General features: G+C 39.2%; 1 protein-coding gene across 1 annotated transcript in view; it reads right to left on the reverse strand.

Moving 5' to 3' along the window:
* Positions 1–14,213, reverse strand: part of birc6 (baculoviral IAP repeat containing 6) — a 270,551-nt gene that overhangs the window by 22,125 nt on the left and 234,213 nt on the right. Inside the window, 2 exon segments of the mRNA XM_072264879.1 lie at positions 265–410; positions 1,109–1,319. Of these exon segments, the coding sequence (XP_072120980.1) occupies positions 265–410; positions 1,109–1,319 (357 nt within the window).

Genomic DNA, 14,213 nt, shown 5'->3' on the forward strand with positions numbered 1-14,213 from the left:
AAAGCACAACAGAAGTACTCTAAGCAATTTTAGTTCCCCATACTTCACTGAATATTATTTCATCATAGGCTCCTTACAGAAGGTTCAACAAAATGATCCAGGGGTGTTGTCTTTCAGGTCTTGGCCCGAAATAGTAACTGTTATTTCCTTGCCTGACCTACTGAGTTCCTCCAACGTTATTTCTGTTGCTTCTCAAATTACCTTTTCTCAAAACCTTGACAAAGACTAATTCTTGATATTACATTATAAAGTTGATGGGCTCACCTTGTACTGCTTGTCGTAAGCTGGTTGTTGCCACTTGCACAATCTCTGCAGTTTGCTGAATGTCAGGGACAAGTAGCGTTAGCCCCTCAGATTCTGCCTCTGCTGTATCAGTCTTAGACCCTGCTTTACTTTTATCCTTCTTTGATCTATTTGAAAGAGCAAGCAACATTTACAGGGCATTATTTAAAAAAGCTCGCCTAATTCAAAGCTCAAAGTAAATGTATTATCAAAGTACATACTATGTCACCAGATGCTACTCTGAGATTCTTTTTTTTTTGTGGGCAAGCGCAGAAATTACGAAGAAACACAATAGAATCACTGAAAAACGGCACAAATTAGCTGAAAATAGAGTTGTACATATTGAACCTGGCAGTTCAATCTTCCTTTAGCATCAATTTCAATTTATTTTATTTTATTTAGCGATACCGCACAGAGCAGGCCATTTCAGCCCTTTGAGTTACTACACCCCAGCAACCTCAAAACCCCGATTAACCCTAACCTAATCACAGGATGAATTACAATGAGCAATTAACCTGCCTGGACTGTGGGAGGAAAACAGAGCACTCATGGAAAGCCCATAATTTCTACGGGAAAGACGTATAGCCACTCCTCACAGAATGGTGCTGGAGCTGAACTTTGGATTGCCCCGAGCTGTAATAGTGTCGTACTAACCGCTACGCTAAATTTACCACCATTGATCCCCTCCATTCTTTAAAAAAGTTTCTTTTTTAAAATGCTACCTATTTTTTTTTAGATTGGGGTACAAAAGACAATATTTCTAGGTTTCCTGCAATCCAAGAGGGACCACTTTGAGCCAAAGTAGTTATCTGCAGCCAATACGTACCTTAATCTGTTGGTGTATGTATCCACACAAGTTTTCATTTTTGCGAGTAAAGTGCCAACAGAAGTTTGTGTTTCTGAATGCTCCTCATCCTCCTCACTGTTATCACCAGATAAAGGCAATAGAAGGGGCACAAGAGAAGTGCATGAAGCAATGGCACGCAGCAACTCCAACAGCGCTCGATATAGAGGAACATGCCTAGCCATGTCCAACACTGTAAAGAAATAAAAGGAACAATAATTAATCCACATTAATGGCACAGTAACACTTGTAAAATAAACCACCAGAAACAATTAATTCAGCTCATTAATGAGCAAATGCAGAACTCTGTCGGCTCTATTGTCTTCCATTCTAATAAGGATTGTCTTTCTTATCCCCTCACAATTAGACCAAAGCAATTATTTCCCATATTCTGGCATATGGTATTTGGATAAAAGTTTGAAATGTAGTTCTGTAGTCCACTAGAAACCAAGTTAAGAACAACCAACCCTTTACAGGCACTTAATCATAATATCAGAGCTTCTATTGCTTTGGCTTGAGCTGGGTTCAGACAGAGGGTGGTGACGTACTGGAACAGCAAGATGCTACTTTATATTGCATGGTCATTGTCAAATGGCAATCAGTTGGAATGGTAGAAATGGAACAGGGATGGAAATATAAAATTGATATTGAAATACTGTATTCTCCATGTCAAACAATTAACAGCTAAATACTTGGTGCTGCTCTCAATCATTGTTATTCTGAGAATGGAAGAACCAAAAGGTACAAAAGTCAGGACAAAGTCAGACTTTGAAAGTCAACCATTTTGGGGAAAACCTCTTGTGATATCTCATCCACCTCTGATTAGTCCATAGAAAAAAAATAGGAGCCAAGTATTTTTAAATGAAAAAGCACAAAAAGATACCTAAATGATTTGATGCTAGTTCTTTTTATTTAAACAATATTTTTATTGAATTTTACATATATTTCACATATACAAATAAATAATAATTAATCTAAGTAGTGAAACATGTCCTCATGTTTTTCACAAAGGAAAAGAAATAACATTTCACATACTTCACATATTTAACAAAGAAATAAAATAAAAACACATCAGAAAAAAAACAGTAGAAGCACTCAACAACACACAGCTATTTCAAAATGACTGAGCACCTTGACGTCCAAGAAACTCCAGTAAAGGTTTCCACACATTTTCAAATTCTCCTGCCCTTCCTCTGGTTATGTAAGTCAGTCTCTCCAATACAAAACTTGATGCCATCTCCTTCACCCATACATGTATCGAAGGTATATCCATTTTTCTCCAAGATAAAGCTATCATCCTCCTGGCCTGCAGGAGTCCAAAGTCAATTAAAATTGACTGTTTTGAACTAACAGTAAAGTTCTTCGGATATATGCCTAGTACACACATTCTTGCTTGGTGAGGCACCTTTACTCCAACAATCTCAGATATAGTCTGAACAACTGTTTTCCAGTATTTTTAAAATTTTGGACAGTCCCGTACACAGTGAAACAGAGTAACTTTTTCTTCTAAACATTTAACACAAGTGTCCAGGATGCCAGGGGACCAACAGTTCAGTTTGACCGGGGTAATATAAGTTCTCATTAACCATTTGTATTGTAATAGCTCCATTCTCGTGTTAATTGATTGTTTTTGGGCTTTTAAACATGCCATTTCCCACTCAGTTTCTTACTGTCCTCTTGAACATCCAGTCTCCATGCCTCTGGCCTGTCAATGGTGGACTCATCATATGACATCAAAGCTGTAAAGAATAAAGAAATCTGACTCCTCCCCTTTAGGTTTAGAAGTGTGAGATTTTCAAGATATGATAGTGGTGGTTCAGATATTAAATGCTTATATTTTGATAGTATGAAATGTTTCAGTTGCAAAGATTTAAAAAAGTGTTTTTTAGGAATATGGTATGACTAACACAATTGATCAAATGTAATAAGATTACCATTCATATAAAGGTCCTCTATTTTCTGCACACCTTTGTATGCCCAGATTCTGAAACCACCATCTGCTTTTCCTGTCCTGAAGCATATATTGCCCCATATTGGGGAGAAGCGAGAAATGGGAGGAGTATCTTTAATATGCTGATGTGCTTTATACCAGATGTCAATAGTATTTTTGAGGAAAGGGTTCTCGGTTGTTTTTTTCAGATCTCTTGGGTCTGCAGAGTATAGATAGAGCTTTAATGGGAGGTTTGAGACTGATGCCTGTTCAATTTTCACCCAGGCTGGAAGGGCCTCCACTGAGAGATAAAACATTGCAGAACCTAACTGAGCAGACCAATAATACCATTTCAGGTTCGGGAGCCGTAGCCCTCCCCTTTCATAAGGCAGATATAGCAGCCTAAGTCTCAGTCTAGATTTTTTATTATTCCAAATGAACTTACTAATAGTACTATTAAGCTTATCAAAAAATGATTTTGGTAGTGGGAGAGGAAGTGATTGAAAAAGGTATAGAAATTTTGATAACATATTCATCTTGATCATGTTTATACAGCCAATCATTGATATGGGCATTGTTATCCATCGATCCAACATCTCCTTCACTTCGCCCACTAGTGGATCGTAGTTTGTTGGGACAATCGTTTTAATTTCAAGGGTAATTTTGACACCAAGGTATATAAATCCTTCCTTTGCATTTATAAATGGGGTTTTTATGACAGGGTTCAATCTTTCTTCTTTGTTCAAAAATAGTATTGATGATTAGAGTTGTTAATGTTATAACCAGAGAACTGCCCAAACAATTCAATCTGTTGCATTAAGTTCGGAATACTAACGGATAAATTTGTTTTAAAAAAAAGAATCACATCATCAGCATACAAGGATATTCTATGTTCCTGTTCTCCTAGCTGGATGCCCGACAGGCCTGTCTGCGTCCTTATTGCCATAGCCAGGGTTCTAATGGCCAGCATAAACAACATTGGTGACAAAGGACATCCCTGATGAGTAGATTGCTCCAAGATGACTGGTTTAGAAATTATACTATTTGTTAAGACGCTAGTTATTGGATTTGTATATAAAATCTGAATCCATTTATGGAAGTTCTTTCCAAATCTAGGCAATACATTAAATAAATATGGCCATTGTATTCTATCAAAGGCCTGCCGAGCATCCAGTGATAATACTGCTGTATCATTAGCATCAAATTTTTCATGAATTATATTAAGAACTCTTCTAATATTATGGGACCTTGGCATTTTTGCACAAAACCATTCTGATCATTATGAACTAGATGTGGGATATAAAGATCTAATCTTCTTGCTGAAGCTTTACAAAGTATTTTTGTGTCCGATCCAATTAGACTTATCGGTCTAAATGAAAAACATTCTGTAGGCGGTTTGCCTGGTTTCAAATCAGCGTTATCATTGCCAACCTTAAAGAGGGTGGGAGAGTTCCATTCCGATAAGATTCGCCATACATATTTAAGAGTGGGACTAGTAATTTTTCTTGAAATGTTTCGTGGAATTCAATTGGTAGGCCATCAGGCCCTGGTGCTTTACCACTGTTAATATTCTGGATAGCCTGTGATATCTCTTCAATTGTTACACCTCTATCTAACTCCTTTTTTGCATTTTCTGTCGGTGTCTGGAATTGAAACTGATCAAGAAATGTGTCCCATTCTTCTGAGGTTTGGGGGCATGCTGATCTATACAAATGTTCATAAAATTCTCTAAAACTTATTAATTTCCAATGGGCCTACTGTTAGGCTTCCTGAAGAGGCTACTATACTGTTAATTGCTCTATCAGACTGTTATTTTAAAATTCTCCATGCCAAGAGTTTCCTAGCTTTTTCTCCTTGATCGTAATAAGATTGCTTCAGCCACATTAAACTTTTTGCAGCTTTATCAGCAGATAATTGATTATATTTGGCTCTCAAAAGTAGCAGATCTCTTTGTTTTGTTGGATCATCCCTTTCATTTAGTTCTATCTCTAAAGATTTAATTTGTTTCTTCAAAGTTTCCATCTCTATTTTTTGTTGTTTGGCCTTGAAGCTTGTGTAACTAATGATTTCTCCTCTAATATATGCCTTGAACGCCTCCCATCTCGTGCTGGCACTAGTTTGATCTGTATTTAACTCAAAATAACTGTCTATTGTAGATCCCACAAATTTAACAAAGTCTGGGTTTTGTAGCCATCTCACCTGAAATTGCCAGTTAGGGGGACTGTGAATAAATTTCTCTATATGAATACTTAATGAAATAGCAGCATGGCCGCTTATTGCTATGCTATCATACCAGCAACTTTTAACCTTTGGTAAGAGCTCTCTTGAAACAAGAAAATAATCAATATGGGAATGAGATTTACATGTAGTTGAATGACAACAGTATTCCATTTTGCCAGGGTTTTGTTCTCTCCATACTTCAACCAAATTTATATCCACGATGTATTGTTTTAATAATTTTCTAGTTTGTGCCTTATAGGTATCACAGCCTTTAGAGCGATCCATCGCTGGGTTTAAAGTGCAATTAAAGTCTCCTCCAATGATATAAAAGCCTCGTAAAGTGGACACAGTAAGGAAAAAATCTTCAAAAAATTTAGGATTATCCTCATTTGGGCCATATATACTGACTAGGTTTAATGTGAAAGAGAGGATATTACCTTGTGTAATAACATACCTTCCGGCTGAGTCTTGGATTGTTTTCATAGTTTGAAATGGTATCGTTCTATGAATAAGAATAAATACACCTCCAGCATTGTTGTTGTATGTTGGATATATTACTTGGCCAGGCCATCTATTCCTTACCAATTTAATATCTGAGACTGTCAGATGGGTTTCTTGAAGAAAAACTATTTTGGATTTAAGCTGTTTGATCCTATTTATAACCTGTTTCAATTTGGTTAAATTCTTTAGTCGCCTAACATTCCAGCTTGTGACTTTTATGTTAAAGATATTCTGAGTGCTCGTTTGTTCCATATACAGTACATGTCAATTATATCAGGAAAAGGAGTAAGAAATATTACTACTGTGTTGGGTGCACGACATACATAAAGAAAAACAAAAAACATATACATTTACAAATATAGACATTTGAACTCCTGAATTCCCCATCCCTAACTCAAAACAAAAAACTATAGGGCTTTTGCTGATCCACTCTATGGAGGAGCAGCTAAACTATGTGAACCTAACTCCATAGGCAGCTAGTGGTGTCCATCAACCATGTACCTTATTATATCTTGAACATTATATACTCAACCCACTCAGCATAAAAATAAAATCAAAGTAGCCACTGAACTGTATGCCAGTACTGCCTATTATAAATGTTCATTCAGGTCCATGGAATTTCATATCAATAGAATTAAGGTTCCAACAAACAAAAATGTTATATATAGTAAAAATAAGCAAAATAAAGGTATTTTGGTGGCATAAACCTCTTAAATACAGTATCTTTTCAAGAATTGAATAAAAGAGGCTAAAATGGCAGTTCTAGTAATAGAAAAAAGAGGAAAAAAAGATGTCTTCTGGGACTCAGTGTGGGCTTATACCTGTTGAGCAGTCAGTATCAGCTGACTCTCATGGGTACGGAAGTAAACAAATCTCACCACTGCCTTAATCAGACCCCTCAGGTGTGTCATCGATGTAAATCTTCTGCCTCTTTTGGTGATAAAACCAGGTGTATTTTCCCACTGTGAAGGACCCTCATCTTACATGGATTATGTTGAAATCTGCTGCAAGTTCCTTTTCCGACGAACACTCTTCTGACTGTGTTGAACTCATTTCGCTGTCACATGGTCTCAGCTGAGAGGTCCTGAGCGAAGAAAAGCTTTTTTCCCTCATACGTGATATTATGCTGTTTAGTGGAGCAGAAAACAAACTCCCGGTCTTGAAATTTCAGGAACCGAATGAGAACCACTCTGTCCTGGTTTGGTTTCAGCGGTGCTAGAGTTCGGTGAACTCTTTCTAGAATGAAGGATCTGTCAGTGCCCAGCTCCAGCCAGCGCGGCAGCATATTTTGAGTGAACTCCAGCAGTGGTTGGTTTCCCTCAGCGCCCTCCCGGAGGCCGAACAACCGCAAGTTTTTCCTTCCACTCCAATTCTCCAGGTCTTCAGTCTTGGATTCCAGATAGCCAATTCATTTCATGGCGTTGGTTAGTTCAGTCTTGTTCTTTTCCAAGTGCTCCTCTGCTGTCATTATTCGGTTTTCAGTCTCTTCCATCGGTGTGGTATTAGAAGCAACATTTCGTTTCACCTCCGACATATTGTTTTCCAAGGCGGCGACAGAGCTGGCCATCTTACCCAAGTCGTCATCTATACTGTCCAGTTTGGATCCAAACTCAGAGCGAAGTAACTTTAGTTCAGCTAGCACTGCCGTTAGCTCTGCCATGTTACTAGTAGCTTCCTCGTCTTTCTCTGTTGACAGAGTGTTCATTTTCGGTTTTTGGGAGCCGTGTCTTCGGGTGAAAATATCACAGTCCTTGATTGTAGTTATTTTTGACATGGTCCGAGTTCAGTTGGTATTGTTAAATTAGGGTTTTAAAGTTGTTTAGTGCAAGGTTGTACAGAGCCTCCATGTTAATGCTAATTCTATGTGGAACTGAAATTTCTCTTACATTGATTTTTTTCACGAAAGCAGATTAAAATTTATTTCTATCCTTACGGTTTTCTGGAAAATTTTTGCCCTTTGATTCACAGAACATAGAATAGTACAGCACAGTACAGGCTCTTCGGCCCACAATGTTGTGCCGACCCTCAAACCCTGCCTCCCATATAAGCCTCCACCTTAAATTCCTCCATATACCTGTCTAGTAGTCTCTTAAACTTCACTAGTGTATCTGCCTCCACCACTGACTCAGGCAGTGCATTCCACGCACCAACCACTCTCTGAGTAAAAAAACTTCCTCTAATATCCCCCTTGAACTTCCCACCCTTTACCTTAAAGCCTGTACTAATTACCCCAAAATTAGGGATGATGGCGCCTAACGGCGACTCCTTTGCCTGCATCTTTGGAAACAGCTCTACTTCCACCTTTAATATCTTTATTTTTCCCTTTCAGGGTTCTTTTGAAGACCCTGACCTGGATTTACACACAGGCTTCAGTTCTTTGCGGGAATGGGACTCGTTCTCAGGGTTCCACGACTGGCCATTATTCGACTTGCCAAGGGTTTGGCCTGAAAATCTCAATCGTGTTCAGAAGCCTAAGATCTCAGGGCTCCGGAGACAGGCGGATCGAGGGTCGGTGTCATGGCAGGAGACTCGTGTGTCGTCAGGGAGGCCGGAAAAATCTTTCACTGTGGGGCCCGAAGACCCGAGGTCTTTGTGATCTTTGGACACACAGCTCGAAAAAAAAGCCACGAAACTGACTTTTAACATCGTAAACCAGCAGGTTGTTATGTCTCCCACTCGCTGTGAGACAACCTTCTCCCTAGCAGGGGGAGAGAGAAAACCTGTGGTTTGTTGAATTTCGGATGAAATGTGAAGTCTTTGGGGTAACTTTGGCCTATGTCTTTGCTATTGCTAAACACACACACTTGGGCTCAGTGATGGTACCGATGCACATTTTTTTTTGCTGGTGGGGGGAGGGGGATCGTTGCTTGCTGCCGCTTACGCATGGGGGGGGGGTTGCTGGGGGGACTTTGGGGTTCTCACATTTAACTGCCGTTCATTCTTTGGGGCACTTCTCTGTTTTCATGGATGTTTGTGAAGAAAAAGCATTTCAGGATGTATATTGTATACATTTCTCTGAGATTATATCGTAACGTGACCAGCACCATTCTACAAAATTCTAAAATGCTGTTTCCAGGCCGATATCCTCTATATAAGGATTGAAAGTTGCCCTTTGAAATACCAAACCATTTGCACACAACAGTGACAAGACAATACAACAACCATATCGATTATTTGCTCCTACTGCATTCTAAAATTAATGCTCAATTTAACTCATTTGAAAGGGACAGCGTATTTCTGTTTAAATCGTAGTGCATCAGTGCACAACCATCCTCTTTTAATAATCTGAATAAACTGCTAATTAATTCTGCATATTTTTGCCAGCATCTACTTCTAAACCAGTTATTTAAATTATTTCTGGACATCATAAGCAGATGCTACACTGGGCATTAAACCAATACACTACAGTAGCATAGCAGTTAGCACCACCAGTTATAAGATCAGGGTTCAATTCCCACTACTGTCTGTAAGGAGTTTGTACATTCTTCCTGTGACCGTGTGGGTTTCCTTCGACATTCCAAAGTTGTACAATTAGCGTTAGAGTTTTGGGCATGCTATGTTAGTGCCGGAGGCATGACAACATTTGCAGGTTACTTGACACAACCCTTGCTGGTTTGGTTTGAAGTAAACAACACAGTTTCGATATATGTTTTAATGCACATTTGACAAATAAAGCTAACCTCATCTCGACCTTGTATGGAACACTTGAGGCTTTACAGGCACCTTTGTTGCTTAACGATGATCACAGTAAAAAAAAAGCTTTCCTTCATACCTTGGAAATTGATAACTTCAGTCCAATAGAAAACCTACTGTTTGCTTGCTGAGTACAACTAAGAAAGCTTAAAAATCTTGGATGCTTAAAATCAGAAGCAGCTACAGTGACAGTATCTTAGGGATAATGGAAGGGAGGAAGGAAGATGGAAATTAAATACTAAAGCGTGCAAATTCTGACCCACAACCTGATATGCAAATATCATCATCATTCTTAATGATGGAAAATATGGGACATCCAAATACCTTGATAGGATCCTTATAAACACATTTAAATTGAGAGTGAATTGAAGCTCCCAGCTGCGGTATAAGAGTTCTCAGGATTACGTAACAAAATGATTCACAGAACGCAAGTTCACTGCCCACCCACTCAAAGTGGCTGTTTCAGCAGTCTGCTGCAGTTGATAAGTCTACCTTCTCAGACAGACTTCAATCTCTCCTGGAAACCCCATGCTGATTTACTTCCATAAAACAACAGGTTGGAATTTGGATTTCATAAAAATTATTTATTTCTATTTTATTGAGATACAAGCACAGAATAGGCCCTTCCAGCCACATCGTCAAGCAACCCTGATTTAAATCTAATCACCGGACAATTTACACTGATCAATTATCCTACCAACCGATTCATCTTTGGACTGTGGGAGGCAACCCACATAGTCATGGGGAGAACTTACAAACACCTAACAGGCAGTGACGGGAATTGAACCCTGGTCACCTGTACTGGAAAGCATTGTGCTAACCACTACACCTCATCTGCCTTTTCTTACAGTTGCCCAATCAGGTTTAGTTTTGTATTAGTTAGAATTCTCTCTTATTCTGTTGTATTCAATGACTGCAAACCTAATGCCATGTCTTTCCAAGGGATTCAGGATTCAGGAATACTGTCACATCTAAATATTTTTCTTTTGGATCAGAAAGAGTGAATGTGAAATGACAATGCACTGCTTATTATTGTTATTTCCCCATTGCCACTGATCCACCCTGTTCACCACAGAATGCATCTCCTAGTTTACTTCCCAACACCAATATGCATATCTAAAAGAACAAATTGGCTTAAGAAACTCTGCAAGTCAGACAGCATTTGTAGAGGGAAATGGAAATATGTCAACCTGGGACATCAACTGTCCACTTCCATCTTCACATGCCGCCTAACCTGCTGTGCTCCTCCAGCAGTTTGTTTCTGCTCTGGACCCCAGCACATGCAGTCCCTCATCTCCACATCTTCGAGCAAGCTTTGGGACCCTTTTAAATTCACAATAATGTAAAAACAAAAATAAATTTAACACTTAGGTTTGGTTGACTAAAGGGGGATTAATTGTTTGAGGCCCACAGAATTTATAGGTTACTACCATATTCCATGCAGAATTATATCCCTAAACTCACTTGCACATGAGCATACTGTATGGCATTGCACATGGATAGCTGTAGAATGACATCAAAACCATAGGAAAACTCATGGAATTAATTGCTCATAGCACGGTAGAGTTCCTCATTCTTTATTTGCACATTCTTCAGATTCAGGAGTGGCAAAGAATAATTTAATGTTCCTTGATAATCCCAATTCTCTTCCCTTAATACACTGAAACATTCACTCCAAGAATAGCTGCACCTAATGGCCCATTAAATGGATAGTACTGAGCAGCACTAAATTCTTTTTCCAAACCATTTAACATCTTCAGTACAAATTAATTAGCTACCCTGCCACAACTTCTGTATAATGAAAATCTAAACACTAATTCTTCACTATCAGACATGATGAAGAGAGGCGAACATAATACCGAAGAGATCCTTTGAGTTTCTACCACTTAATTTGTATTTTCCCATCAAACACAAGGTCTCTGCTCTCAGTAAAACTGAATGCCAACTTGTAACTCCAGTGGTTGATTTCCATTGAAGCACCTAGGTAATAAGTGCAAGAGAACATTCGCTACAATTGATGACAACTTTAATACTAATAATTTCCAGCAGACTGCCAATGTTATGAGAAGCCAATCTTTGGTGAGGCAGTGCAAGGTTTATAGAGACCCCAGGACCTTTGAGAATTTTTCAATAGGTTTCCAAAAAAAAAGGTGTAAGCAAAGCAGCCATTGTTGGAATGTTATCTCGGTGTTTGAGTGGCCAGGCTTTGGCTCAACAGGTTTAGGCAGGAACAGGTGCAGGCTGGAACTTAAGCTTGGGACATTAGAGGTATAACAGGAGTAGGCAGGATGGAAGTTATGGCAGAGATGTGGCATTTCAGGGTACCTAGCAGTCTCCCTGATCAGAATCAGATTTAATATCACCAGCAAAGTCATGAAATTGCAATACAGTACTAAGACACACTAGGTACAGTCTAAGGCACCCTAAAATTTTACTACAAATTTGTTTTAGGCATCTATTGTTTGTCTTCTGCATCAGTGTGTAGAAAAGAGCAAATTTTGTATTTCCAAACATCCATTTTCCAAAAAATTAATTGCTACTCGAGAATTTTTTTGTTAAGGAAAGTAACATAATCAGCAATATACCACTTTTCAAATAAAAACTTGATTACTTTGTAGGTATACAACCCAGTCCATGATTAAACAAATGTAACAAACAGGTTCAGATGATCAATCACATACATATAAGTTGAATAATTTAAACTGATCAACTTAAACAGAAATAGGTGTGGAAGGAATCAATCCAGCCAAAGGACAACCAAACTGAAAGATGAGGGTGTGGCAGATGTGATAGCTTAACCTTCAAATGACTAATTCATACACTATGGCAAGACTGAGCATGGCAAAAAACACAAGGTGGTCATCCTTCATCAGCATGGTCTGTCCCAAGCAGAAATTTCATGGCAGACAGGAATCCAGGCTCTTCTGAAGAAGCAAAGAAACCGGCAAGACTGAGGACACAAAAACTGAGTGCAGCAGACGAGAGATATATCAAACTGATATCCCTTCTAAATCAGAGGTAGTCCAGCGCTGCTATCAGCTCTGAACTCACAGAAACCCGATCTCGCCCCTCTACAGTCCAGGTAGGTCTCGTCAAGTGGTCTTCATGGAGGAGTTGCTGCCAAAAAGCCATCCTTCCGACCTGGAAATAAAAGCGAAGACACTCGCCTATGCCACAAAGACTAGGGTGCTGAATAAAAAAAAAATGAATGTTTTGGCTCAAATAGGAAGCAGTTTGTCTATAGAAGAGCTGGATAGCCAACAGTGAAGTACGGTGGGGATTCCCGGCAGATTTGGGGCTGCATTTCTACATATGGAGCTGGTGATTTGGTCAGAGTTGATGGAATCCTCAATGCTGAGAAGTACAAGTCAGATTTTCATCCATCATGCAATACCATCAGGGAGGCATCTCATCAGGTCCAACTTCATTCTGCACCCCAAACACACCACCAAGGTCAGAAAGAACTATCTTCAGCAAAAAGAAAAGCAAGAGAGGTCAGAGGAGGGGACAAAGAAGTGGCAGAGGAACTTACGAAGTATTTTGCATCAGTCTTCACTATGGAAGGCACTAGCATTATGCCCGAAATTCTAGGGTATCAAGCGGCAGAAGTGAATGCAGCTGCTATTACTATGGAAAATGTGGTTGGGAAGCTGAAAGGTCTGAAGGTAGATAAGCTACCTGAACCAGATAGACTACACCCCAGGGTTCGTAAAAAGGCAGCTGAGGGGATTGTGGAGGCATTAGTAATGATTTTTCAAGAATCATTAGATTTTCGGATGATTCCAGAGGACTGGAATTGCAAATTGCAAATTTGCAAATGTCACCCCACTCCTTGAGAAGGGAGGAAGAAGAAAGAAAATTATTGGCCAGTTAGTCTGACTTCAGCAGTTGGGAAGATTTGTGAGTCCATTATTAAGGATGAGGTTTCAGGGTACTTGTACGTACATGGTAAAGTAGGTCAAAGTCAGCATGGTTTCCTTAAGGGAAAATCTTGTCTCACAAATCTGTTGGAATTCTTTGACAAAATAGCAAACAGGATAGACAAAGGAGACTCAGCGGATGTTGATTACTCAGATTTTCTGAAGGCCTTTGACAAGATGCCATATATGAGGTTTCTTAACAAGGTAGGAGCCCATGGTATTAAATAAAAGATACTAGCATGGACAGAGTATTGGCTGACTTTTAGGAGGTAGACAGAATAAAGACGATTTATTCTGGTTGACTGCCAGTGATTAGTTGTATTACACAGGAGTTGATGTTGGGACCACTTTTTTTTTTACATTATATATCAATGATTTGGATGACTGAATTGATGGCTTTGTGGCCAGGTTTGCAGATGATAAAGAAAGTGGAGGGGCAGGTTGTGTTGCAGAAGCAGGGAATCTGCAGGAGGACTTGGACAGATTGGGACAATGGGCAAAAAAAATGGCAGAAGGAATGTAGTGTAGGGTAGTGTATGGTTATGCACTTTGGTAGAGGGAATAAAGGAATACTATTTTCTAAACAGGGAGAAAATTCAAAGATCAGTACAAAGGGACTTGGGAGTTCTTGTGCAGGATTCCCTAAAAATTAACAGGTAGGGGACCAGAATACAAGAGCAAGGATGTGATGCTGAGGCTTTATAAGGCATTGGTCAGATTGCACTTGGAGTACTGTAAGCAGTTTTGGGTCCTTTATCCAAGAAAAGAGGTGCTAGTATTGGAGAAGGTCCAGAGGAGGTTCATGGGAATGATTCTGGAAATG

This window comes from Mobula birostris, chromosome 8, assembly GCF_030028105.1.
Source record: "Mobula birostris isolate sMobBir1 chromosome 8, sMobBir1.hap1, whole genome shotgun sequence".
NCBI lineage: Eukaryota > Metazoa > Chordata > Chondrichthyes > Myliobatiformes > Myliobatidae > Mobula > Mobula birostris.